This window comes from Gossypium hirsutum, chromosome A05 (assembly GCF_007990345.1).
Source record: "Gossypium hirsutum isolate 1008001.06 chromosome A05, Gossypium_hirsutum_v2.1, whole genome shotgun sequence".
NCBI lineage: Eukaryota > Viridiplantae > Streptophyta > Magnoliopsida > Malvales > Malvaceae > Gossypium > Gossypium hirsutum.
This window is the reverse complement of record NC_053428.1, coordinates 102,627,385-102,654,835: the sequence shown is the minus strand read 5'-3', so window position 1 is coordinate 102,654,835 and position 27,451 is coordinate 102,627,385. Positions and strand designations below refer to the sequence as shown.

Sequence of the window (27,451 nt, the reverse complement as noted above, 5' to 3'; positions counted from 1 at the left end):
GCTGTAGATAACGCCGCTAAAGTTTGCAGTGTTTATTTTTAAAAAAGCCGCAAAAGAACATGACATTTAGCGGCGCTTTCCCCACAAACGCCGCTAAAGGTCATGGCCTTTAGCAGCACTTTTCCCTAAAACGCCGCTAAAGGTTATAAAATTTAAAAAAAAATAAAATATTATAAATATTATAAAGGTCATGAAAAATATAAAAAAATTAAAATTTATTATCAAAATATTGAGAAGAATAATATCTATGATATAAATATAAAAATTTTCTATTAAAATTCATTATCAAACTAAATTTTCTATGAAAATTTTAACTTTAAAACTAAATATAAAAATTTATGAATTTAAATTTAATACATAAACATTGATTCAATATGTAATTTAATACATAAAAAAAACACACACACAGACACACTCACAAAGTATTACTATTTCTAAAACAATATTCATCCTGGTGAGAAAAGAATGCCAAATCATCATCACCTCTCATTAATCAAAGGATAAAGATCAGAAAAGAAGAAGAAACAATATACAACAAAGGGCTGGTTCAAGATTAGATAAAGCCAAAGTATTGCAATGCCTGCATATAACTTAGAGAAGTCCTTTGATGCTTTCAATTCAACCGCCAGAGAATCCAAAACATTAGAATAGAAAGCCAAATATACACCTATAAGCCAAAGTTAGGCCAGTAAGGAAATCACTTATACGACCCTCAAAGCCACATATGTCAAACCACATTATCTTATCTCTTTGAATTATGATATGGAAAGATAAATTTTTAATAATGCCACCATAAAGCAAGAATCAGAATTTGTTTCGACAAAAGTCATTGATCATGTAATTAATCATGTAATCAGAATTTATGTATATAATCAATGACTTTACCTTTGCAAACATGGTGATCAAGGAGTTGGTAAGTGATTGATAAGAGTGATAAAGCTAGCTTTAAATCTGTAATCAAACCAAATATATTTCTAAACCAACTAAAAAGGACTATAGAAGGACCAATACAGAATGAGAAAACCATACCAAATATTTTGAGAAACTTGAATGAACAAGTAACATTAAAAAACTTCCACATGACTGGACCAAAAAATAACAATGAGGTAATATCTATATTAACAATACAAATCAAAGAAATCTAATTTATTCTAGATAACAAGCAGACAGTATGATACAAGGCATAGGGGCTTCTTACCTTGCACTTAAGATGTCATCAAACTGTTTTAAAATTGCTGGGGAAGCCAAATGGTCAAGCTCAGCTCTCAATATCACAATGGGCAGCTTCTCACCTGCAAATATTCCCACACTATCACTGCAGCTTTTTACTATACTAGTTCATATATGTAGCAAGTGTAGTTAGCTGGATGTCTTCAATTTTTAGTGAAACATTTGTCTTAGAACCTTAAAAGCAGCTAAGATTTAATTCTCTAATCTAAGTTTGCTATGGCTAAAGACTCCATAAACTATGGAGTCGAAATAGATTCTAATTAAGTAATGCTAGTAAAACTGGAAAGCTCTCTTAAAGTAATCATCTAATAACTCCAATCATGCCCAAAACTTCAATTTTTTCATTAAGTGCATCATCAAAATAGTTTCATGCTATGGATTATGGAAAAAGCACTCTTGGCAATCATCATAGAAGACAAGTTTCTCATCTCAAGAAAGTTGCATGAATGTGCTAATGGTATTAGGTCCCAAATATTTTAATAGTGAATTGATGGACCATAGATGAATTTATTTAGGTAAGTTGTAGAGCTGGTTCATCATCAAAAGTAGTATTTGGTATTCAAGGTCATCAATATTGCAATGTTGCTCAAACATGATAACCTATAAAATACAAGTAATATTTTATTAATATAACTAAATTATAATATTAAAATTAAAATAATAAATATTTTATTAAAATTTTCAAAATTTGCAATGAAGACAGTTATGTTTTCCTCCTCTCCACTAAATTCATCTATAGTTATCTTCCTACTCATAATTGCAATGATAATTGGCCTATTAAAAGGTACCGAGTGTAGCCCATTCTCAGTGTTATAAAATACCATAAAAGATAACCAAGGTAACTATATTTCCATTTCCAATAACTTGATTTAAATCAAATGCAAAATATTAATGCTTAGTTGCAAACTATATCTGCAAAGCTTATACCTCATTCGCCTTCAGATGTCAACAAATGGTGTGGTTTCAACAAGTTCTTGCATTAAAAAAAGAAGGGATAGGAGTAGCAACAAGACTATCATACCTAGTTGCTAAAGCATCAATTTCATCAATGAAATTTCCCAGAGAAAACGCCACCATACTATATTGTACCAATATTCTAACAACAAGGAGTAGCAATACTGACGGCTTTTAACCAATTCTAGGCATTGAAACATAATATTACCAGCAGTCAAAATGAAATTCACAAGCAAAAACAAGAAAGAAAGAAGAAAGAACCCAGAATTCAATTAAATTCACAAGAAATGGCATACACCTCTACATAGCTCTATGACAAATTTTCTGTATAAAAAAGGGTGAAAAATATCAATTTAGATAAGATATGATAGGCAAAAAATGGAAAACTATTTTCACTATTAGCATTTCCCATGGAACAATCAAAATAATGTAATATCAAATTTTACCTCTTAAATTTTCGATAGATTGAACGACTTCACGCAGTTCATTGATGATCTTAAACCGAGTAACCCAGTCTTCATGCAACGGCTTGACCACTTCAAGTATTTCCTTGAGAGTTGACTCCACTTGATTTTGTGAATTCATCTTTTTTTTACTATATAACAATATCACTTAACAACAAAAATTTGCTCCTTTAAACTCAAAGTTCATAATTGAAACATAAAAATTTAATAAATAAAAAAAAAACACAAAAGCCCTCATAAAACAACATTGATTAATGACAATAAAAAAGTATGAGAACTGGTCACATATGAGAACTGGTCACATAGAGATCATATGCATCAATATTCATAAGTATTAACAAAAAACCAAAATAAAAAAGCAAACATTTATTGACTTAATTATCAAATTGTATATATATATATGCAGGCATTGACAAATTCACAAGTTATAATGGAAATAAATCCAATGAAAGTAAATTTACAGAACATTAGAAGAGAAACTTTGGATTAAATTAAACCCAACAAATCAAAATAAACTTTTTTTTAATAATAGAGCTAAAGTCTACACTCAGGCATTTAAACAAACACTTAGAAGAAATAAAATAATCACAGAGAAAAATAAAGAACAAAAACAAAGAATTTACCTTGAAAAAATTAATAAAAAATCAACTCCCAACTCCCATTAATCCTCATCTTTTGGGGTTTTTTTTCTTTTTTTGGATTGAATTTCTTCTCTTAGATTTTGAAGATCCTGCACCATCAAAAGAAAGAAACACACATATATACCTATAAAAGACAAAACCCAGAAATATTTCCCATTGCACTTTCATAGAAAATAACAAAACAAATTACTATTATTTGACTATGGACATTAACTGTTTTGTAAAAAAGGTGGGTTTTTTCTCTTTGATTTTATTTCCTTAAGGAAGGGGTAATCTTTTTCTTTACCTTTATGGAATTAAAGAATGATTCGGAATTTAGAAGGAAAGAGAGCAAATGAAAATAGAAAAAATGGGGAAACTAAGACAGATAAATAGACAGCCAAGAGTCAATATTAGTGCTTTGCTGAGTGGTAAAGCTTGTAATTCTGTAATTCTGAGTGTTAATTACTTTTTTTTTCCTTATATAATGAATATAATCATTTTGAAGATTGACATAAATTTCATATCTTTGGAATCATTGGAGAAGATAAAAGTATAATATATATTCTTTCTTATATGTCCATCATGCTACAGCTCAAGAATAAATGAACAAAACCTGTAAACATTTCAAAGCAGCTTTAACAAGAACTTGTAGTGAAATATAAGGAACCTGGTTCGATGTTCTGCCACAGTTCTATTGTGATGTAAAATTCAAAAATTTGCGGGTGGGCTTCGTCAATCTTTCATCGAAATGAGTATGTGGGAGTGGGAGTGGGAGTGGAAATGCGAATAGGAACGAAGTAGCAAACTGTTATGCAAACAACAACAACGCCAAGGAACAAAAAATCCACTAATTGCTAGTGCTAATTAATAAAAACAACAAACACATAAAACCTAACTTACTGTGCATAGAATACTGGATGAATTTCTGCAATAAATTCCTTCTTTCCACAAGGAATTACTCCGCAACTGCAGACAAAGTTTTCAACTTCCTTTTCCCTTTATCTTCTTCACCCGTGTAATACCAATCACCCCATCCAAGTACAGTGGAGCCAGAGTAATCGTGGGCACCTTCGATAAGAGCTTGGAGACGCTGCTGTTGGAGAGTTTCTTTATTGAAAAGGGCAACGGAGGGGTGAGATTGGGGGAGTTTTGAGGATACTGATTTTAAGGGAAAAAATTAAGGGTTTTAGTGGGGGAAATTTTGGTGAAATTTGCGGATAAAAAGGTGCTTTTTTTAAAGTGAAATGAATTTTTGAATTTTGAAATTGTAGTATTAATTAAATGGTAGCTATTAAATTTATTAAATTTTGTTATTTCTAAAATCTAATGTAACAAACATATTACTCACAAAAAGCCAGTTATGGATTTAACGGTTGTCATTTGTGTCAAAATTAAAATTTCAAAATTCGAAAAGTATAAGGACCATGAATGATCTAATTAGATAACATGAACTCAACCTATAGCTTTACGCGCAATACCAATACTAATAGCATAATTTAACCAAACATATATAATTGCTATCATTTGAGTGATCATGACTAAAATTTTAAATTTTGAAAAGTACAAAAGATAAAATTGATCGATTTGAAAAATACAGGGACTAAAACTAATCAAATTAAAATATAAGGACTAAATTTTAAGTTTAAATTTCACTTAAATAAATTAAGTGTAAAGGAATTAATTTGATTTGAATTATTTTTAATATATCAAAATATTTTTAGATTAAATCTTAAACCATTTAATATATATAAAGTTTATATATTATCTCTTAAATAATTTAAACTATAATCATAATTTTAATATATTCAAATTAATATTATCTCTTTTACAATTATATAAGAAATCGTTTAATATATAAATTAAAAAATACTAATTAATCTAAACCCTAAACCTCTAACCTTTATCCCATAAATACTAAACCCTTAACCCCAAACCTCTGCACATTGAACTCTAACCCTAAACCTTAAACCATAATCCCTAAACTCATAATTCATCATAAACCTTCAAATACTAATTAACTCCTAAACTTTAAACATTAAACAATATATCTTAAACGATAAACCCTAAACTATAATGATAATTAATTCAATATTTTAAATTCAATACTATCTCTTTTACGATTATATAAGAAAATATTTAATATATTGTATAACCATTTTTAATAATTATTGTAATTTTATGTGACCATAATCATAATTAATTAATTAATCTAAACCCTAAACTCCTAATCCTTAATCCCATAAACCACAAACCTTAAATCATAAAACATAAACCATTAACCCCTAAACTTTAAACCCCAACACTTAAACCGTAATCCCTAAACCCATAATCCATAAACCTTAAAATAGTATTCAATTAAAATATTTTTAACAAATATTTTTCTATGTTTTTCGAAAAATGCCGCTAAAACTTCTCTATAGTGGCGTTTTTCTAAAAGCGCCGCTAAAAACTAAGCAATAGCGCAGTTTTCTAGAAGCACCGCTAAAACCTCGATCTATAGTGACGTTTTTCCAAAAGCGTTGCTATTGTTTAGTTTTTTGTGGCGTTTCGACCAAAAACGCCACTATTGCTTAGTTTTTTGCGGCGTTTTTTATCCAAATGCCACTGAAAACGCAGCTAAAGCCCTATTTTCCTGTAGTGACAATTTTAAAAGAAATATGAAACAAATTAACATAAATAAAATGTAACAATTTTTAAATAATGGTAAATAAATTTAAAATAAATAATATGAAAAATAAAAAGGGAAATCTGAAATCAACAATATACAAAAATAATAAATTATATGTATATATAAAAAAGAAATTGAAATAGGTAGGCGTACAAGTTTGAAATGAATCGTAAATAAAAAGAATAAATAATATGTAAAATAATAATATATAAGTGAATTTTAAGATAAGTATTATGTAAGAAGAAATTTAAAGTAGTAATATACAAAACAATATATATATCAACATACCAAAAATAATATACGTAAAATAAAAAACAACTAAATATAAATTATATATACATATATAACAATGTATAAAAATGTTTAAAAGAGCCATGACATGATATAAAGCTTTAAATAAAGAATGTACATAAAAGGGAATTTTAAAATAAGTAAGTTATATAGACATAACCAAAAGAAAATAAAAAGAATATGAGTAATATAAAATAATTTAAAGTACCGAATAAAAAGTGGATAATAATTTAAAATAATAATAAAATACAATGCGGCCAAACCCATGGGGATTAAAAACGAAATTATTCCGGGCTCCAAAACGCAGCATTTTATCGTGGGTCAAAACAAAACTGACACAAAATTCCCGGGCCAAAATTTAAAACAGAAAAAGGCATGCGTATGGGCCCAATCAAGTAGCAATCCAAAGGGAAGGGACTAACTGCGTAAATAACCCCATTATAAGACTTACCCCATTTATAAGCAGCATTCGGGGGGCACTAAACGCACCGTTTTACCCCATTATAAGACTTACAATTTATTTTCCTTATTTCTTTCTTTGTTTCAAAGAAGAATGACCTTCTCTCTTTTCCTCTCTAACCAACCCAAAGGTCAGTCACCGACCATCGCTGGTCTGTCGCCGGCGACCACCATGCACGGTGGTTGGAGTTCCAAAACCCTCATTTTTCCCCTTTTTAAACTTAGAAATCGGATCTAGTGCCCATTTTGAAAAAAAAATTGAAAGTCTTCAAGAAAACGAACCAAAAACCTTCATGTATTTTAGGGCCTTGTATTTTTTTAAAGAAACAAAGAAGGAAAACAGGCTTCGTCACGGTTCATCGGCGGTGACGTCCTCTTCTGACCCACAATATCAAACCCTTCGGCTTAAGGTAAATGACCCCCTGCCCTTCGCTTATTTTTGTTAAGTACAAGTAAGAAATAAAATAAAACAAACAGCAATCAAAAGCCAAATGTGGGAAAAGATCACCTTATAAAAACTTCTCTGTATTTTTTGATTTTGTCTCTGTTTGTATATTCGTAATCCCTAAAAAAACCCTCCCTTTAAAATGGATTCTCATGAGGCTTTTATAGCCTTTTTACAACTGTTCTTTCGACTATTGTAGGTGGCGTGGTGGACGTGGGCACTGACGTACCGCGCACAACACGGAGGGGCGCGCGACGTGCAGGCACGAGCGGCGACTTGCCTAGGGTTTTCCTCTTTTTTGCTGAAAAAGTCTTTGGGCTTGTAATTTTGGGCTAGAGTTTAGGGTTTTTTGGTTTGGGTTTTGTTGTATTTGGACTTACAAAAAACTAGACTATTGTTTATTGGGCCCTACAATATATGTACACACTTGATGTACAGTTAAAATAATATATGTATTAGATTTTTTATAAATTTTAAGTAAGAATAATTTTATCAAAATTATTAAATAATTTGGTCAAAGATATGTTTTGAGTAATTAGATATCACATTTTTATGGAAGATCCTTTAAATTTCTCTGTGGAAAGATTTTATTCAATATGAGATTTTGAATAAAAGGAAGATGTCATCCCAATTATTGGTTTACATGAAATATCACTTTAATTAGTAGAAAGTTTTCGTGTTTTCTCTCTGAAAAGTTTGGAAAGTGTTATGATCATTCTTCTATCAGATGGATCACATAGAAGTTAAGAATTTTTGTTGCAACTGAGGTTTTTCGTATTGATGGCGGTTTCAAATCCATACTAATTTTGCTTTTTTTTCAAATTGTTTTAAGGTATATTTTTCAATTTTTTTCAATCGGGTTCATTTCATTCCTCATACACGGCTCCATAGATTGTAATTGCCGAAATTTTTTTTCTTTCTGCTGTGTCACAGGGCATACCAATGTTCCAACACTATTGCACTTATGGTTCAACCATAATGAGCACAAAGCCATAGGAAAATTTTTTTTTCTTTCTGCTGTGTCACAGGGCATACCAATGTTCCAACACTATTGCACTTATGGTTCAACCATAATGAGCACAAAGCCATAGGAAAAATACCATAGTAACGGATAGAGATTTATATATTTTTACGGTTTTATAAAATAATTCATTTTAAAAAATTTTAATAAATCATTTTCAATTTTTTTGATTAATTTTCTAATTATATAGTATTTTAAAAAATATAGATAATTTTATTTTATTTTTATGGGAGGAATTGACCCTAAAATGTTTATGTGTCTCCACATGCCCCACCATCTCTACTTTCTTTTCGTATATTTAAATGTCTATATAGTCACTATTTTATCAATTATTTACTCTGTTTTAGACCTTTCTTTTCGATTAAGAGTTTGATAATTCAAATGCCTTAAAGTGATCTTAAACCCAGTTTACGACTTTTTAGCTTTATTTTCTTGTCAAATTCAAACCTAAAGCAACGTTGGGGGCTTTGCATTATATGGGCCAAAACTTGTTTTTGGTCAATAATGGACAGAAGGTTACGTGACTTGAGTTTCGGTATCAAATTAATATATTTTATGATTATTCAAGTCCGGTTCGATCTGAAATATGAGTATAAAGTTTTGTCTAAATTTATCTATATTTATAAATAGTTAACTTAAACTCATTTTAGATCCACCTATATTATTTTTAAAAATATATAGTTATATTATTTTTAATTTAATATTTAATGATTTTATATATTTTTTATTTATTAAAATTTTATATTTAATTATCTTAACATTTTTTAATGTTTACATTATAGTAGTATTATATATTACTATAGATTTGATTTTTATGTATTATAACATACATAATATATATATATAAATAGACAACTTAAAAGCAGGTAAGATTGAGCTGTTTGGGACCTTAATTGTTCAAGCTTGAGTTTGATTTATATTTTAAACAAATCTATTATTTTTGCCCTAATCCAATTTTCAAATCTAATATTTTTGTCTAAACATTCTCAAAGTTCAAACAGACCTTCAAGCTTGGATGGATAACTTAGCTCATGAACATATTTTACTTTTATAAAATTTAAAACATTTATATATTTATTTTTCTATAAGCAGATTTAAAATTTTTGACATATGTCTATTTTTTTAAAATATTTACTTTTTAATATTTTATTATATTTTTAAAAGACATTCTTGTAATGTTTAAAACTTCCACAAAATGTGTCACATTTTTATACTATAAAATGAGATAATTCGTCATAAATATCACTTTCCTTATTCATCTAATTATTTTTCTCAATTTTATTATTATTATTATTATTATTATTATTATTATTCCGTTGAACATTTAATGACCAAAATCTGTCATTATTTATCATAAATCATAATTTAGTTCATGACAAATGATGGACCAATCCGAACAAATATTATGACCAAGATTATTAAGATGTTTTTATACCAAACTTACACTATGATGAAGACATATTTCTTACTTTAAGCAATGGCATAAAGATTAGGTTATATATCAAAAAATTCACTTAACTATTTTAAAAATATATAATTTTATATTAATATTTATATATATCAATTTTTTTAAATGTTTAATTTAAATTTGAGCTAGATTTTGATTTAAAAAAAAACCTAGTTTAAAGAAAATGAGGGGAAAATAAACCTCTTATGAATTAATAAAAAAAGAAAAGAAAAGAAGGTATGGCATTGTTCAATAATAAAAAAAGGGTATAAAAAGAGACATTAATATAATAATTTTCTTTCATCAAAATTGGTAAAATTCTGTAACTTATTACAAACTTTTCACTTCCGCAATCATTTAAGTCATATTCACAAAAGTTAAAAATATCCAACAACTTAGTTTTTGGTAGTTTTTCACTTTTCATATTGATATTTTCGCCTAACATATTTTATAGTTTGATTTTTGAGATGAATATTATTATTAATCTAAGAAAATATGAATTTGAATGTTTTGTTCTTATTTTTGAGTTAATAAGAGGCTATAAATTCTTTTAAATATTGACTATAAATTTATTTTTTATATATATTATAATTAAATTTAAATAAAATATTATAAATAAATCTAGACTAAACTTAATATAAATCTCCCTACTTAAAGTTTAAAAATATAAATATTAAGAAAAGAAAATACTATTTTTATAATTATTATGAGATAAAAAAAACTTAATTTTTGTTGAAGTGAAATTAAGAAAATAACATCCACAAATAAAGTAAATGCTTGCCCATAAACTTAGGAAAAAACATCTAAATATAGGTTTAAAGATCATCCCTTTGCTTAGCATTGGTTTGCTTCCTCTCCCTCTCCCCCTCTCTCTCTCTCTCTCTCTCTCTCTCTCTCTCTCTCTCTCTCTCTCTCTCTCTCTCTCTCTCTCAGGTCAAAATCTCCCACCTTTGTCTCTCTCTAAGCCCACACGTTATTGACTCATCAAAATCAAAGTTATCATTTTTATTGTTTTTCTTTTTGTTAATTATTCTCATTTCTTTAAAATTTATAATTAAATTAATATATTTTATAAAAGAAGAAAGTAAATTACATGAGCTGATCCACCGGCACCAATGAGAGAGCTTGATTAGAACAGAAAAAGAAAGAGAAAAAAAACCCATTTTTTTCAACACAATTTAAAACAAAAAGGACCCAGGTTCACTTTGTTTACCTCTTTTTTTTTTATTCTATTTTTTTTCTTGATCTATGTGAGAGCTTCAATAACCATTACCCAGATCTCAAACAACCCCAAGTTTAATTCTTTGATTTTAAAAAAATCAAGAAAAGGGGGGAAATCAAGAGGAAAAAAACCCGAAATTTTTGTGGGTGTTAAAAAATTCAATGCAGTGAAGGTCTTTGTAAAAAGGACCAACTGAAAAAAAAAGAAAAGAAGGAAACCCAGATCAAGAAATTAAAGATTGAATCAGGGAAAGAAGAGGAAGGCGTTGGATCTGATGGTGGTGGGATTGGGATTGGGTGCAGATCCGAGCAGCGAGAGATATTGTGGAGGAGCGGGATTTGATAACAAGAACAAGGGTGGCGTGTTTTGGGGGACGGTGGAGTTGTTTAGGTGTGGTGGGGCTGCATAGACAAGGATGCAGCTTCACGTCTCGCCTAGCATGAGAAGTTTAACGATATCAAGCAACAATGGGTTTATTGACTTGATGAAGATCAAGGTGGCAGCTAGACACATTTCATATAGGACCCTTTTCCATACCATTCTAATCCTCGCTTTCTTATTGCCTTTCGTCTTCATTCTTACTGCTATTGTTACCCTTGAAGGTGTCAACAAGTGTTCCTCATTTGGTATGCACTTTTTAATTTTTTATGATTTTTTTGTTCTCTTTTTATTGTTTTCTGATAGATCTTTATTGGATTTGATGTGAGGTTATTTTCTATATGCGGGTGGCAGCTGATATGAAGTAGGTTTTCTATAGTTATTGACATTTTATATTAGTTTTGTTTATATGTTAGTCTTTTCTTGAAATCTTAGTTATCCTGATTCGTACTCTGTTCATGTTTATTTGGTTATGCATTTGATTTTGATTGATATTATGAGCCGTTGGATAATATTTGGATTTATCATAATCTGATTTGGGTGTTGATGGAGCTAATTGGATAATATTCGGTTCTTTTATTATCTTCATATGATGTTCGTTTCCTTTATATACTTCCCTTTTTTTTTTCCTGGAATCTTAGTTTCTCCTGATTCTGATTTGGTCATGCATTTGATTTGCTGTGGGAGGTACTTTTGATTTTATTTCATTTGGTTGATGCGATGATGCTCCATTTTTTTAGATTCCTGTTGATCTGATTTGGTTTCAGGACTGAGCTCATTGGTTAATACGGCTTATTGGTTAAATTGTGTTCATCTTGCTGGAATTGAAAAAGTTATTTGCAGTTGTATAAGATCCAAGGATAACAAAAAATGGATTTGTCAATTTGTTTCTTTGACCCAATTTTGCTGGTTGAATCTGAATCTCGTTACTGCAGTTCAGTTTTTAAGCAATAAATGCTTAGGTTGTCAAATTAATTGAACTAGCTAGATAAATTTTTTGTTGCTCCTCGGTCTCTGTTTACATAAAAAAAATTCCACTTTCCGATGTGGAATTGCTTAACTTGGATCCAGATCTTTCTGTTTTCAAAAGTTTATTTATGTATGTAATCTAATGGTTTTGAGCACTTACTTTCCTGATGGAAATGCCATGGGAATTGAATGGAACCAGTAAACCCAAATTCTTAATTGATGCTCAAGATTTATTGCGTGTAATCGTAGTTCTTGATCATGTTCATTTATTCTTCTGGTACATTTCAACGTTTGTATCGATAAATTTGACTACATTAAATTATAAACTAGGTCTGTTCTTCATGTTGCATTCCAAGTTAGGCAACTAGATTGGTAAATCCTTTTATAGTTTCATAATGCTGTCATCAGGTCCATGACTTTTATTATTTTTTCTACCATTCCCAGATTGTTTAGGTAGGCGGTTAGGACCGAGGCTTCTTGGTAGAGTTGATGATTCAGGGGTAAATATCCATTCTCTCCATACTGGAACCAATTTTCCGATTTTTTTTGTGGTCAACAATTTATTTATGATTTTTAAATTGAGTTGGTCTTTTATGATGATGGTGCAGCAGAGACTAGTTAAGGACTTTTATAAGATCCTCAATCAAGTAAACGCCGAGGAAATACCAGATGGTATAAAGCTTCCAGATTCATTTAATCAACTTGTTTCTGAAATGAAGAATAATCAATATGATGCAAAGACCTTCGCTCTCATGTTAAGAGCAATGGTACAATCATGTTACATTACTTTTTAATTTACTTTATTGCTTTTTTTTTTTTTTTGTTAACATGGTTGAAGGTTGATATTTAATTCATTTCATTACATGAATTAATGTATTAGACCCCTTGGGTTGATTTTTGAATAGGTTTTGAAACATTTTCTTCTCACTACTATATTAGATTTAGACCTAGAAGTTCCTAGGTTAAATGCTTGTTTTACTTGTGCGGTTTCATTGACCTTTGGCTGTATATTATGGAGCTGGGCATAACTCAGATGGTATTTTGCATTTTGGGTATTTTGGGCTTCGAGAACAAACGGGATCACCAATGACACTCCAAAAAATGAACTAAAGAAGATTACAGGCTTCAGCTTCTAGATGACACATAATCATATGGTTATCAAGTTTTAGTTTTTGGACATCTAAAGCATTACAAACAAGCTCTTCAGTTTGTCTATGAAAAGCATGCTCGTGTTTTCCAACTTTTGCTGTTATAATGGACTTGGAGATAACATCTTTTTTTGGTACATAACTTGGATGCAATCAAAATTCAGAGACGGAAATGCTATTAGGAGTGTCAAATTTCCAAGTTGTTAATTTCTTAATGTCTATAAGATGATCTGTTTAGATCTATTATCTTACCCTCCCTCATTCTCTTCCCCTTGTCTCCTTTTTCTCTCCATTTTGTCTTTTTAACGAAGCCTTAAACCCAAGTTTTTTGGGAAGAGATCAAATCAATTATTGAAGCCAAAAGAATGTAGTTGTTTCAAGCACGATCTTTGAATTTCAACTTTGGTCAATATTATTTATATAATTCATGAGCACGACAAGTTCTATAAGTTGCAACTGAGAAGGAACAAAAGTAAAATTCTTGAAGTTTGTGAATGTCCACAGCATCTTTATACGATTATTTGTGGTGATGTTAATAATTATAGGGAAGAAGAAACCTAAAGAGTCTGGCTTATTTGAGCAAAATTGGTGAAAGCTAGGGACATTAATCATTTCACGTCTGTAGAATGCTTATCTTTTGCTTAACTGATACTAGGTACTAACCTATTCCTGGCCTTCGATGGATATATGAAGTGCAGTCTGGTTGACATTATGCATGCATGATCTGTTTGCGAGGCTTCAACTGCACTAAAATCATCATCCTGTTGGATATGGATAAGTTTTAGTGCTAGTGACATTAAGGCCTCATGCTGGTGGCCTTAGGAAAACTAAAGGCTGGGGCTGTATAAGATTTCATGTTTTTCAAACAATATATCAGGCTGCATTGTGCCTAGAAGAAGTTGATCATCTTTGTGCCAAGATGTCTTTTTCGTACCTGCTACTGGCTTATATTTTATTTTTTATCTGTTGTAGCTCCTACTCTAATTTTGTTTCTTTTTTAATGAAATTTCTTCTTTACTTTTTTGGGTATATTTGCATCTTGATAAATGTAAGGAAGTGATCAGAAATACAAATATCTATATACGGTTGTTATGAATTCTAGTTTTCTCAAATTTTGTAAGGTTTGGTGAACTTCCTATTTAATTTGTCTCTTCTGTGCAGATGGAGAAACTCGAAAGAGAAATTAGGGAATCTAAATTTTCTGAGCTGATGAACAAACACTTTGCTGCAAGTTCCATTCCGAAAGGCTTATACTGTCTTTCTCTGCGTTTAACTGATGAATATTCTTCCAATGCTCATGCACGCAGACAACTGCCTTCTCCTGAGCTCCTCCCTGTGCTTTCCAACAACTCTTACCACCACTTCATCCTGTCAACGGACAACATATTGGCTGCATCGGTCGTTGTCAATTCTGCTGTTCAGTCATCTCTGAGACCTGAAAAGATTGTCTTCCATATCATCACAGATAAGAAGACATATGCTGGTATGCACGCCTGGTTCGCACTAAACCCTGTATCCCCTGCAATAGTTGAAGTGAAAGGGGTTCACCAGTTTGATTGGTTAACAAGAGAGAATGTTCCTGTGCTTGAAGCTGTAGAGAACCATCATGGCATTCGAAATTATTATCATGGCAATCATCTTGCAGGGGCAAATCTCTCCAATACTACTCCTCGAACATTCGCTTCGAAATTGCAGGCTAGAAGTCCAAAGTACATATCTTTACTCAACCATCTTCGGATATATTTACCAGAGGTAATTTCTTCTTTTACACACACTGTCTTTCCTCCCAAAATATGCTTTCTGATTGTGGGTTTTTGATCAGCTTTTTCCAAACCTTGACAAAGTGGTATTTCTAGACGACGACGTTGTAATTCAGCGTGATTTATCTCCTCTTTGGGAGATTGACTTGTGGGGAAAGGTTAATGGAGCTGTTGAAACTTGTAAAGGTGAGGATGAGTGGGTGATGTCCAAACATTTCAGAAACTACTTCAATTTTTCCCATCCCCTTATAGCTAAGCATTTGGATCCTGATGAATGTGCATGGGCTTATGGGATGAATATATTTGATCTCCGCACTTGGAGAAAGACGAATATAAGAGAAACATATCATTATTGGCTGAAAGAGGTAACTTATTGGCTACTCATGTTCCTGACTGTTTGCTTAATTTTACTGTACCTTTGTTCGAAATTGAATATCATCACTGTCATCCTTCCTTTAAGTTTATTGATCTTATATTGGGATGGGCTCCATTTTTTCTATACTTTGTGCAAGGGCAGTATTTCTGTACAAGAAATGCCATTTTGCTCGGAATTATTTTTATTATTATTATTTTGGTTGGCAAAAAAGAGTTTATTTCACTCATTTACTTTGATTATTGGTTTCTTTGTGGCAGAACCTGAAGTCGAACCTAACAATGTGGAAGCTTGGAACTCTGCCACCTGCTTTAATTGCATTTAAGGGCCACATTCATCCGATTGACCCATCATGGCATATGCTTGGCTTGGGCTACCAGACTAAGACCAATATTGAGAAAGCGAAAAGAGCTGCAGTTATTCATTACAATGGCCAATCGAAACCATGGCTGCAGATTGGCTTCGAGCATCTTCGGCCGTTTTGGACCAAGTATGTAAACTACTCCAATGATTTTGTTAGGAACTGCCACATTTTGGAATTGTAGTTAACGGGGTTAGAGGAGTTAGAAGGGAAGATATAATAGACTCAGAAGAGACACTACCAAGTCTGAGTGTTTTATTGCAGCCTGAAAATTATATCAAGATCTATTTCAGAAAGGTAAGGGGGGGGGGGTGAAAAATTGGGCCAAAGAGGGCAACAATTTTGAGGATTGGATTTACTGTCATCACTCAAAAAACGCTTAGCCGGAAAGGACCTGCATTTCTAGCACGACCATGAAAATTCTTTCTTTTTCAGTTTGTAACATAGCAATCAATCAATGTTTATTTTTTTTTTCGTGTGGGAAAAGGATACACGTATTGCTCTTCCTGCAAGGGGGTTCTTGGCTTATATTGCTTGTGTTCGGAATAAGGTGCGAAAATACATGAATGTGTTCCCCATTGATGTCGCCGGTGTAGGAAGACAATGAATGGCTTGAGCAGTTCATTTGGAAAGGCTCCCACATCAAACCCAGACTGTTCCTTTCATTTTTCCTTCCATTTTCTTTATAAAAAAAAAGAAAAAAAATCTGTTGGTTTCATTTTTGTTAGTTCCCCATATATTTTTTTCTTTACTTGAATTTGAAATATTCTTGTTGAAATTTAGAACATAGATTATGGAGATTGCTTTGTTACAGCTCCCATGAATTGGGGACCTGTTCTTAGGGTATATTATAATATATCTCAGTATTTGTTATGTACACTTGACGAGAAACATTTAAAAAATTTGCAGAAATATTCTTTTTTCCATTTCTCTTCTGTATGGAGATGGCTGTGGATTCTCTACTCATTTGTTTAATTTATTTGTCAAATAAATCCATCGTTACATCTTTCCTTTTGTAATAATATCTCTTGTGAATCAAAGAAGTAAGAACTTCCTGTTCTTGGAAAGGTTTGGTATTTTTGGAATTTGATTACAAGAAAACCAAATTAGAATCTTGTGTGAAAGATTCCTTGTGTCTTTATTTTCCCTGAAAATTAGGAAAAATTTGGTAAAAAGCCCTTTCAATTTCTAATTTTAGTGAATTAGTCCTCAGAGTAATTTTGAAATCTCAGGGTTCATGATTTCTGTCAATTATACCTGATTTTAATTAGTATAATAACAAATTTAAACTTTCAATATTTATATAGTTTATCATTTTCACTTTAATTCTAAAATATTCAATAAATTTAGCATCAATATTTACATATTTATATAAATGTTACGGGATGTAATTTTTAAATTAAAATTAAATTGATAAAATATGTAAACTTTAAAAATTAAATTTATTATTATACTAATCAAAATTATTTAAATACCAAATTCTTCAATTTTAAAATTGAGGACTGGAGAATTTACATTAAAATTTGATATCTCACCTATACCGATAAATAAATGAAACAAATAACAAAAAGACACATGGAAGATAAATCAGTTGTTTTATATGAACAAGGGACCTTAATTTTGTCTCAAGTTAAAAAAATTGGTGTAATAAAATTAGAGAAAAAGGTCATATTTTACTTACTCTTTTTTCTTTTTAATTTTTTAAAGACAAAAAGAAAAAAAAAAGTGTAAATTTCCATAGCTTAGGAGATTGGAAGAATGGGAGCATTGACCATAGATTTAGAAGACTTTGAAAACTCCAAAACAGCCTTCTCTGTTCAGATTTATTTCTCTTTTGATTTCTTCTTCTTCCTCTCTCTGTTGATTTGATATTTGATAAATTATAATAATATATAATCATATCAAAGCCGCCCCATTAATATCTATCTTCTTCTTCAAAGCTTGGCTTTTTCAGCCAACCCAGATCAGTTTTGGACTCAAGTAAGATAACCCATCAAGGGTTTTTCACTTTCTTTTCTTCTTCTTCTTTTTTTATTTGGTTTGGGTGTGACCCATTATTGGATCTTTTAGCTGATTTTGCAATCTTAAAGACTATAATTTGGGGATTTTCTCTTCCTTTCCTTTATATATAGTTCATATTCATGGATCTTGCTTATTCGATGTTTCTACTTTTTGGATTTACCCAATTTGGGTTACTTGGAAACTATCATTCAAATCTATATACTCCTTGAACTTTTAACTTTTTATGCTCTTTTTTCCTTAAATAGATCGCCTGCATATTTAATTCAAATTTTCTTTTTCTTTTTTCTTCTTTTTCCTTTTTTAATTTCAGTTCTGCAGAAATTTCCGGTTGAGAGTTCTTGGTAAGTGTTTAATTGTTGTAAATATCGGAAACCAACCACTTCAGAGGAATCTTGGCATATTTGCAAGTCATTTAGACTGAGATTTTTTTGTATAGATTTGGGGATAAGTCCATATTGGGTAGGGATTAGATTTTGGAAGATGGCTAGTGTGCAAGATCAGTTGGAGATCAAGTTTCGATTGACAGATGGATCCGATATCGGTCCCAAAACTTTCCCTGCTGCTACTAGTGTTGCAACTTTGAAGGAAAGTGTTGTTGCTCAATGGCCTAAAGGTTAGTTCCATAGGTGTTTGATGGAACGCTAATGTATTTACGCAGTCTATCTTTCAGCTTTATTTTACCATATGATTGTTTTTTTACTAGTGTTTTATTGTTCCATTTGGTTTGAATTGAAGGATGGGAATCATGGGATCATGTTCATGACATTACTTTTCGATGTTTCCGTGGTTTATTCATATTGCTACCTTGCTCGTTTGCTTTTCAGATATGTGAAACTATGCAAGAAAATAGAATCATTATTAAGACCAAAATTTCAGTCCTCCATAGCAGAGTAATTGGAATACTTTTATCAGTAAATGGATTAGAAATGCTTGATTACCATAAAATCAGGTTCATGCTTTCTCCTGGTATAAGATGAATAGGTGTTAAATTTGTATCGATTGAAGAGTGTGATAGATACTGCTGTTTCTTATCTTTTGCTTTATGGATAACTGATATTTGTATTCATCTGAAGTAAGCGAGAATAATAAATTAAACCAACTTACCATAAAAGTTTTGGTTTACTTCATTGCATCATATGGCCTTCTTTTTCCGTTTCGAAATGTGTCTGTTTGTTGAGAACACAGGAATAAGATCAAGTCACTGGGCGATTAACGGGCACGTTGGGAGCAATTGCCTTTCTTTTATCACTATTCCTAGAACGACCTATGGTGGCTAACAATCAGCTTGTTGAAGGGAAACTGAAACCTTTAGGACTTGTTTAGAGAGAGACCTAGATCTCTTGAAAAATAAGTAGAAATTTTGCTTATGTAAACCTTTAGGACTTGTTTAGAGAGAGACCTAGATCTCTTGAAAGATAGATAGAAATTTTGCTTATGTTTTTATTCTCCAATAGGTCCTTAAACAGGGGCTAGTTACACAAATAAAAATATGTTTCTCGAAGGAAATAGAACAACTTAACCCTAGTTTAAAATAGCCTAAAATAAACTGAACCTAAAGTAAAACTAACGTAAAAGAAAAAGTAAATAATTTTACTTTAAAGACTTAAACTAATGCCTTTTTCCTCTTATATGTGCGGCCTATAAAGCGTCCATGACACTGTTGGATGGTGGCTACCAAACTGTGGTGAATGAGGCACTTGTGTTGAACAGTTTATAATTGAATTCCAAACTGAGATGATCTAGATGATTTTTTAATATTTATGCTAGTATATTGTTGTTATCAGTTTGACCTGCTTTCATCTTCATCCCTCTGTCCCACTCTCTTGATTCTTTCTTTTAGGTGCTTTGTGTTTTTTTATGTATTTGGTCTGCATTTTAATTATAAATTACAGATACTCAGTTAAACTAAAACGTTGTTTGAACTAGGTTCTGCCGTCTAGCTCTTACTTCACTGTACATTTCACATAAAAGGAAAATGGCTTACTTTTAGTGAACACAGGAAAGAACAGAAGAAAAGAAACGGTTGTATTAGTTTTGGACTGTGGTTGAGGGGAAGTCTCGACTTTTGTCTCTGATTGAATGGCATTGGATTTCTCTTGATGTTCTTTTGTGATTCCTGTTCATGATGAGACCTCTTTCATATTTCATTTCATTTCTGACTTATTGACATTTATTCTGATGAATTATACTATTTTTAACTTCGGGCAGAGAAGGAAAATGGTCCGAGGACAGTGAAAGATGTCAAGTTAATCAGTGCTGGAAAAATATTGGAGAACAACAAAACTTTGGGAGAGTGTCAGAGCCCTCTTTGTGATATTCCCGGTGGGGTAACAACTATGCACGTTGTTGTTCAACCTCCTCCTGTGGAAAAAGGTACAATTTTTATCGGTGCAACTCTGGAAACTATAATATGAAGTTTTTCATAAAGATCAATGATAATACTCCTTGGTCTGAAAACTGCAGTCTGTGCAATTCCATAAAGTAACATTTGTATCTTTCGGTTATGTGCAGAAAAGAAAGCAGTAATCGAACCAAAGCAGAACAAATGTGTTTGTGTCATATTATAATCCACAGCTTGAAGAGGGGACAACATTATTTTCAGGTAGTTTTCAACTTTTAGTTAATTGATTGTTTCTTTCACTCCTAATCTACTAATCCTTAGCTTTAAACTAAGTTATGCTTTCACAAAATTTTCTGTAGATGAAAGAGTGACGGAACTGATTTACAAAATGAAGTTGAAGACTTTTTGATCGAAGAATCCGGTTTGTAGCATGCACATTTAATATATAGAATGTGTTATTTTTCTGCTTTTCTCTGCCGAATTCATGTAGTCGATGATTGTCCATCTATTTTGTTCACTTTGTTCATTTCACATTAATTAGACTCTGCTATCAAGCAATTAAATCTCAGATTTTACGTCCGAATATGTCTTACCAAACTCATTTTCCGTGGTTCAAGTTTCTGAATTCATCTCCTTTGTATAATATCATTCTTATCGATTAATTTGTCCCTGTACTCTAATTCATGTTGCTGTTCATAATTTTACCAAGTATAAATGCTAAGAGGTACAATTAGAACTTGGAATCTTAGCTAATGAAATTTGAGTGTGAGTGTTAGATATAGATATTTAGAGCATCTTTAGATGAGTGTCGAACATGGATATATAAATAAAAAACGAGAAGTTGAAGCAACATAGCTTTGGATTGTTCCTTTGTTCATTCTGGCCATCTTGAAGAAAGGTTCATGGTGTATTTGTCTTTGGCAACATCACCTAAATATTTATCATTTTCACGAGTTAATGATCTGCAAAATTTTCTGTAAGATTGTTGTAATATCACCTGTGCAGAATTTGAATATTCGAAATCGTAACTATCGGTTGTTTACTTGTAAAATGCAAAAAAAAAAAAGTTTAAAATAAACTTAATTTATTGAATTTATGATATTTAATTGACTCGGATTTCTGACAAAAATAATGTTGCTAATCTGGGGAAAAGCTTGGTCCATGGAAGACAAGTATGGAGGAAAACCAAAGGGCACTCTAATCCTACTACCATACCAGCGAAGCTTGTTACCTATTAGAGAAATGTTGATAGTAAACACAGTCATCACTATGCCACACAATCCAACTACAAACCAAATGCTGATGCAAAATGATGGCCTCGTTTAGAGCTCGCAATTATCTGAAAAAGTTCGAGTTCATAACAGATTTGAGCCTGGAAAAGCTCAAGCCAGAGAAAGCCAGAGTCCAACAGAATTTGAGCTTAAGAAGGCCCAAGCCTGAGATAAATTCGACCAAGTCTCGAAAAAACTCGAGTTTATAACTGAACAATTATAATAGACACTAATAATTAATATGATTTTATGATATTACTTAAAACAAATTATAAATAAATGATAATTCTTTATTTTTTGAAAATGTATTTATAAGCGTTGCATATTTATATTAAAATTTTATTAATAGGAAAAATAATTAATATTATTTTTTATGATAAATTATAAAGTGAAATAAATTTTTAAAAATATTAATTTAATATAAAATATTTTTAATACAATAATTATATATGTATAATAAATATATATAATTAAAAAAATATTAAAATCTATAAAATTTAACTTTAATGATAATATAATAATATATTACATAATTATTACAGAAACTGATTACTTAATATGACCTTAAACCGATATACTAAATTGGTATATTACTAATACATAAAATAATAATATAATATAAATTATTATTAAAAATATTAATACATATATAACTATTATTATAATATAGATTATAGTAAAAGATGTAGTCTTACAAGATACTATAATGTTTAATCATTAATGCATATATATAAACTATTAATATATTATATAATATGATATAGCATTAAAAATCTCATTTTTGATGTTCGAATCTATAAATATTATTATTTAATATTTACGAGATTAGTATTAAAGTTAATTAAATTTTGGTCTAGTAATTATTATGAATTGATAGTTAATTAACATATAAAGACTAAATTGTAAAAATGGTAAAATTTAATCGTTATATAATTTTAATTAATTGAAGGACTAATTGAGTAATCAGACCCTTCCCATTGTGCCAAACGGTGATAGATGACATCTTGCATCACCAACTTTGTTAATTATCATTAAGTTGTTAATTAATGTGTAATTAAGTAAAGAATGATTAATTAGTTTAATTAATGGTATAAAGGAAATTTAAAAGAAAAAAAATTGTCATCATCCTTGTTCATTGATCCCTCATTTTGGTATGATTTTAAGTTTTTTTTTGTACCTTTTATGTTTTTGAAGTCTCAAGAGCTTGATTTAGCTAGCCCGTGTATTATTTTGAAAAATTGTTAAAGTTTCTAAAAGTTTTCATTGATAAATGCTTGAAGAAGTTAGTACTAAATTATTAGATTTTAAGCTTAGAAGTGAAAAAGGACTTGATTATAAAGTTAAATTGTTAATTTTTTGAACATAGGGAATAAAATGAATAAATTTCAAAATTGATGTCATATTTCTATAATTATAGATAATAGAGGTCTATAGAAGGATGTAACTGATATCAGTTTTAAAATTGAAGCTCAAATTTGAAAGATATAGCTATATCGATTTTAGGGACTAAATTGAATAATTTATAAAATATGTATGACTTTGTAATTGAATGCGATTTGGATAGAATTTGATATAATTATCACTGGATTATTATTCTTAGGTAAAGACAATGCAGGATCACCGAAAGGGATTGGAAAGGCAAGAGACAATGACAAGTGATGTGAGCTTTTGGTTTCTATTTCTATAACCCAAAACCAATTTAGTTATTGCATATTAGTGATATACTGCATTATAAAATATTGAGGTAAGATATTAATAGTTATTGAGTAAAATACTATGGTTGGAATTGAATATTGAGATAGGGACTAAATTGAATAAAATAGAAAATTACAAGATTTAACTGATAAAATAAATTGGTATGAAATTGAGCTAAAATATGTTATGTTACATGATGAATTGATGTTGAATTGAAAATGATGGGATGTGAATTGAACTATGTGATGATATTGCAAATTTAACTGTAACAGCCTAATTTTCAATAGTGTCAGGAATATTGATTTGAGATCACTAAATCCGACGATTGAGTCAAAAATTTAATAAATTAATACCTATAAGTCAAATGTAGATACGGAAGTATTTTTGAATTAGTGAATTTGGTGATTTAAAAGAATTAATTAAGTAAATTGGGTCGAGAATGAGGTATCGAGACCTCAACTTCATAAACCGAGTCATAAATATTTTTAGAAATACTTATGGAGTGTTAGTGAAGTAGTATTAAAATTTCGTCAGAAAATTTTGACGTTTGGGTGGTTAATTAAATAAAAAGAACTAAATTGAAAAATGTGTAAAAGTTGCTAAAAGGATTAAATAGCTCAATTGTCAAATGAGGAAGGACCTAAAGTGAAAATAAGCCCATAGGGGATATTTTGGGCGGCAATAGCTGAGAAAAATCAGGAAATTGGTGAATTAAGGGCAAAATTAGAAAATTGCCAAAATTAACTAAATAAAAATGGGACCAAATTGGAATATATAGATTTCTCTTTATTTTTCTGCATTCTCATCAGCAAAAACACCATGGAAGAGTTTCCTTGAGCTGGTTTTTCATATTTTTACTTCAAGTAAGTTCAATTCTTGATTATTTCTTGAAAGTTTTGTGTTTTTGTGACTTTTACAACTAGGTCCACTTGTTGAATTCATTAGTTTTTGATTCTATGAAAGAAATTGAAAGTTTCTATGAATACGTGCTGGAAGTATATGATGATTTGGCATGGAATTAGAGCTTTAAATTGTTTATATGCTGATTTTCTTGAAAGAATTGAATAGAAAGTGAATATTTGGGACCTAATTGTAAAAGAGTTTGAAGTTAGAGTTTTATGTGGAAATTCTGAATTTCAATAGTTATGAAATAAATTATAATGTCTAGTAAAAGTATTAATTGAGAAAATTATCTTAATTGAGGGGTTAATTGAGTAAGGATTGAATTGTATGAATTGTGAAATTTGGGGCAAAATGGAAATCAATATTTTGCACTAAAACTGTTTTGGACAGTAGCAGTAGTCTAACTTTGAAAAATCACCAAAAATTGTATAAATTGAATTAGAATAAAATATGAAATTAAAGCTTATTGAGTCTAGTTTCTTATAGAAGAAATGATGTAAGCAATGGAATTGTAAATCATGAGATATGATAAATTTTGTAAGACAAGGTCAGAATGATTTCGGGTTCCCCTGTTTTGACTTTGTAAAATCATAAAAAATTGGATAAAAATAATTAGGGGCTTAAATTTATATGTTTAGAATCCTGAATGAGTCTATTTTCAAGAAAAACAAACAGAAATATTATTCGAATCCTGTACGAGGAGATAATTAATTTTTAGTGAAGAAGGGTTGGAACTGTCAGACAGCAGAACAGGGGAGACTTCAATGAATAAACTGTATTAATTGACCCAACAAAAAATTATGAAAATTTTATGGTAAGAAGATATGTGAGTCTAGTTTCAGGAAAAATTAGTGGACCTTAATTTTGAGTTCCATAGCTTCAAATATAAATAATTTAGTGACTATGACACGGGTGGATAGCTTGAATATTCACATAAGTAATTAGTGAAAATTATGGATAATGTTACTTACAAGTGTGTTATTTATACTAAGGATGTGAATGGAGAGGAGGAGGAGGAAAAATATACATATATATATATGAATGACTTGTGTATAAATTGATCACATGCCCGATTATAATCGATGAATGTTGAATTAGAAATGATATAATATTTTATTTGAAATGTTTATGTATGTTAATTGTTGAAATAAGTAAATTGTGTACAAAAGTTATGAAATTGAACTGAGTATTTCGAAAGAATGGAACGCATGAAATGAGTACGATCTTTCAATGAAAAAGATGAATTGACGGTAAATTACCCAAGTAAACCGAGATTCAGCATTTGTTGCGAATTCTCGTGTTTGCTTTCCGTTTAGCTCTTACGAGCTTCTGTTAACTCATAAGAGTTTCAGTTAACCCTTTTGGGGTTTCAATTCAGCTCTGATGAGCTTCAGTTAGCCTTCGGGCTTCCGTTTAGCACTTGTGTGCTTCAGTTAGCCTTCGGGCTTCCGTTTAGCACTTATGTGCTTCAGCTAGACTTCGGGTTTCAGATCACGATGTACTCAAATCTGTAAGCCGTTCCTTAAATGGACAAGCTGGTAAGTTGTAAATGTAACGTGTGGAAAAAGAAATGTAAGTAATGTTTTCATTATTATTATTGAGCTCAATTATATGATTTCGTCATTCAGAGATTGTGATTGACAAAATATGTTAGTATATTATGAGTATGTGAATCAAAGTGACAGAATTTAAACACTTAATGAGGTTGAGCTCATACACATGAATTTGTCATTTGAAATTGTGATTGACAAGAAGAAACAGTGAATTGCATATTTATGAACGGGTACATATAGTTATATGAAAAACAAGAAAAATAACGGTTATTGATATATGGAGACATGAGACATTGATATATGAATGTGGAATATGTTCGATAAATGTGATCATTCATAATTATGGAATTATGTACCTCAAGTGTACTATTTGCATAAAGATGATATTTCAAATACTTTGGTGAATAAAGATTAAATATGAAATAGTATGAAATCGAGACAAGTTGTTATGAAAATATATTTAAATTATCCGTAAGTGTGTCGTACTCATTGGCAATGCCTCGTACTCTATTCCAGTGACGGATACGGGTAAGGGGTGTTACAAGTTACTCTATTAAATGTACATGTCTATATTTTGGGTTAGTTGATGATACATTATGATACCAGTTGAGATGAAGATTGGCTAATAAGAGTATCCATCTTGAATTTTTGAGTCAAGTTAACATAATTATATCAATGTGTTTTGTAATTAAATGCATTTGAATTGTTGTAATCATACGATAAAGTATGCGAATTAAATGAAACCGAGCCCTAGAGGCCAAAATGGACTCAAATGAGTCAGAAGACTCCAAAAATGAATGAATTGGGTGACATTAGAACTGGTAAATCAGAAATAGGAATGATAAGGGAATGTTTTGATATTAATATGTTTAAAATGTTGTCATTATATGCATAATGAAATATCCATGTAAATTGTATTGAAGTGGGATGAATTGTTGTTAGTTTTGCATACTTAACATGTTCATATTGAAGATATAAAGCTTGGTAACTCCAAGTTATATAGTAGATATGCGTATATAGTTATACATGTTTACATAAGATAGATTTGTTAATGTTGGTATTATATATTTGAATTATATTAATACCTTTGAGCCTATCACTTAGCGTATAGTTTTGTTTTCTGTATGCTGGTTAGGTTATGTTCGTGATCATCCAATTTCAACTCAGCATCCAATCAATGATCTTGGACTTATCAAAGTTTGTATCAATTTTTATTTCGTGTTAAAAAGGGCATGTACCTAGGTTGAATCCTTTTGGTACTAATTATGTTTATATGCTTTGTTATGTTAAAATGTTGATATATGCATTTGATCAAATGAAAGTTGCTTGTGAATAGGTATAAATGTAATTTGATATGGTATGAAATGTCATAAAAGTGGTTGAATTTAGTAAACTAGGTGAATATGCTAAATGGATTGAATGATTGAGATTGGATTGTTAATTGGATATGTGTATATATATACATATAAATATGTGTAGATGAATGTAGAATGAAGTACAATAGTTGGTTAGGTTATATTGATAATAGTAAGTTTTTGGTAACGGATGGTATTCATATAAGGTATACAAAGTTATACTTTTGGAATATGAATTTGAGACATGTTTTGGTATTTGATAAGGTTGAGGATGAATTAAATGCTTGGTGTTGGATTCAATCTGTTAGAGTATACCCAAAGACTAATCATGACATGATTGTAATCACATACTCGTTTTATCTTGTTTGTTAATATAATGCATTACCATTATTATTTTAGTTTCTTTTTCTGTGTGTGTAAATAAACTAATTAATCATAAAGTCTTAAGAATAATATGATTATTCTTAAAAGGTCCTTAGTCAAGTATTATTGTGGGCT

General features: G+C 30.3%; 2 protein-coding genes and 2 long non-coding RNA genes across 9 annotated transcripts; 3 read left to right on the top strand and 1 right to left on the bottom strand.

Annotated features, from left to right (window-relative positions):
• Nucleotides 1-364: 364 nt before the first annotated feature.
• LOC121229619 (uncharacterized) lies at nucleotides 365-7,264 on the bottom strand. Of its 5 annotated transcripts, none has more exons than XR_005927432.1 (6): nucleotides 7,198-7,264; nucleotides 4,172-4,429; nucleotides 3,272-3,378; nucleotides 2,631-2,795; nucleotides 1,199-1,292; nucleotides 365-667 (listed from the first exon to the last, which is right to left on the bottom strand). It is a non-coding gene; the product is annotated as an uncharacterized lncRNA (long non-coding RNA). The 5 variants fall into 5 exon arrangements; XR_005927433.1 differs by lacking the exon at nucleotides 7,198-7,264 and adding an exon at nucleotides 886-951 and having other exon boundaries at nucleotides 1,030-1,292; nucleotides 4,172-4,829; XR_005927430.1 differs by lacking the exon at nucleotides 7,198-7,264 and adding an exon at nucleotides 3,939-4,076 and having other exon boundaries at nucleotides 4,172-4,826.
• On the top strand, nucleotides 5,956-7,605 carry LOC107960372 (uncharacterized). Its single transcript, XR_001701152.2, has 2 exons — nucleotides 5,956-7,099; nucleotides 7,334-7,605. It is a non-coding gene; the product is annotated as an uncharacterized lncRNA (long non-coding RNA).
• Nucleotides 7,606-10,413: 2,808 nt separating this feature from the next.
• LOC107960371 (probable galacturonosyltransferase 13) lies at nucleotides 10,414-16,739 on the top strand. Of its 2 annotated transcripts, none has more exons than XM_016896706.2 (6): nucleotides 10,414-11,450; nucleotides 12,616-12,671; nucleotides 12,780-12,938; nucleotides 14,481-15,071; nucleotides 15,142-15,444; nucleotides 15,713-16,739. In XM_016896706.2, the coding sequence occupies exons 1-6, from the start codon at nucleotides 11,240-11,242 to the stop codon at nucleotides 15,995-15,997; spliced, it is 1,605 nt and encodes a 534-aa protein (XP_016752195.1). In that variant the 5' UTR covers nucleotides 10,414-11,239; the 3' UTR covers nucleotides 15,998-16,739. The 2 variants fall into 2 exon arrangements, with proteins under 2 accessions (XP_016752195.1, XP_016752196.1); XM_016896707.2 differs by having other exon boundaries at nucleotides 10,585-11,450; nucleotides 12,783-12,938.
• Nucleotides 16,740-17,458: 719 nt separating this feature from the next.
• LOC107960370 (membrane-anchored ubiquitin-fold protein 1) lies at nucleotides 17,459-20,755 on the top strand. The gene is made up of 6 exons (XM_016896705.2): nucleotides 17,459-17,793; nucleotides 18,146-18,176; nucleotides 18,272-18,448; nucleotides 20,044-20,208; nucleotides 20,347-20,437; nucleotides 20,536-20,755. Exons 3-5 carry the CDS (start codon nucleotides 18,316-18,318, stop codon nucleotides 20,400-20,402), a joined length of 354 nt encoding a protein of 117 aa, XP_016752194.1. The 5' UTR covers nucleotides 17,459-17,793; nucleotides 18,146-18,176; nucleotides 18,272-18,315; the 3' UTR covers nucleotides 20,403-20,437; nucleotides 20,536-20,755.
• Nucleotides 20,756-27,451: the final 6,696 nt, after the last annotated feature.

What these genes read in the sequence shown, in the direction of transcription:
- LOC107960371 (XM_016896706.2), top strand. Translation starts at nt 11,240, where the DNA reads ATGCAGCTTCACGTCTCGCCTAGCATGAGAAGTTTAACGATATCAAGC. An exon ending in TTCGGATATATTTACCAGAG is followed by an intron (nt 15,072 to 15,141) that starts GTAATTTCTTCT and finishes GTTTTTGATCAG; the next exon opens with CTTTTTCCAAACCTTGACAA. An exon ending in ATCATTATTGGCTGAAAGAG is followed by an intron (nt 15,445 to 15,712) that starts GTAACTTATTGG and finishes TCTTTGTGGCAG; the next exon opens with AACCTGAAGTCGAACCTAAC.
- LOC107960370 (XM_016896705.2), top strand. Translation starts at nt 18,316, where the DNA reads ATGGCTAGTGTGCAAGATCAGTTGGAGATCAAGTTTCGATTGACAGAT. An exon ending in TGTTGCTCAATGGCCTAAAG is followed by an intron (nt 18,449 to 20,043) that starts GTTAGTTCCATA and finishes AACTTCGGGCAG; the next exon opens with AGAAGGAAAATGGTCCGAGG. An exon ending in ACCTCCTCCTGTGGAAAAAG is followed by an intron (nt 20,209 to 20,346) that starts GTACAATTTTTA and finishes GGTTATGTGCAG; the next exon opens with AAAAGAAAGCAGTAATCGAA.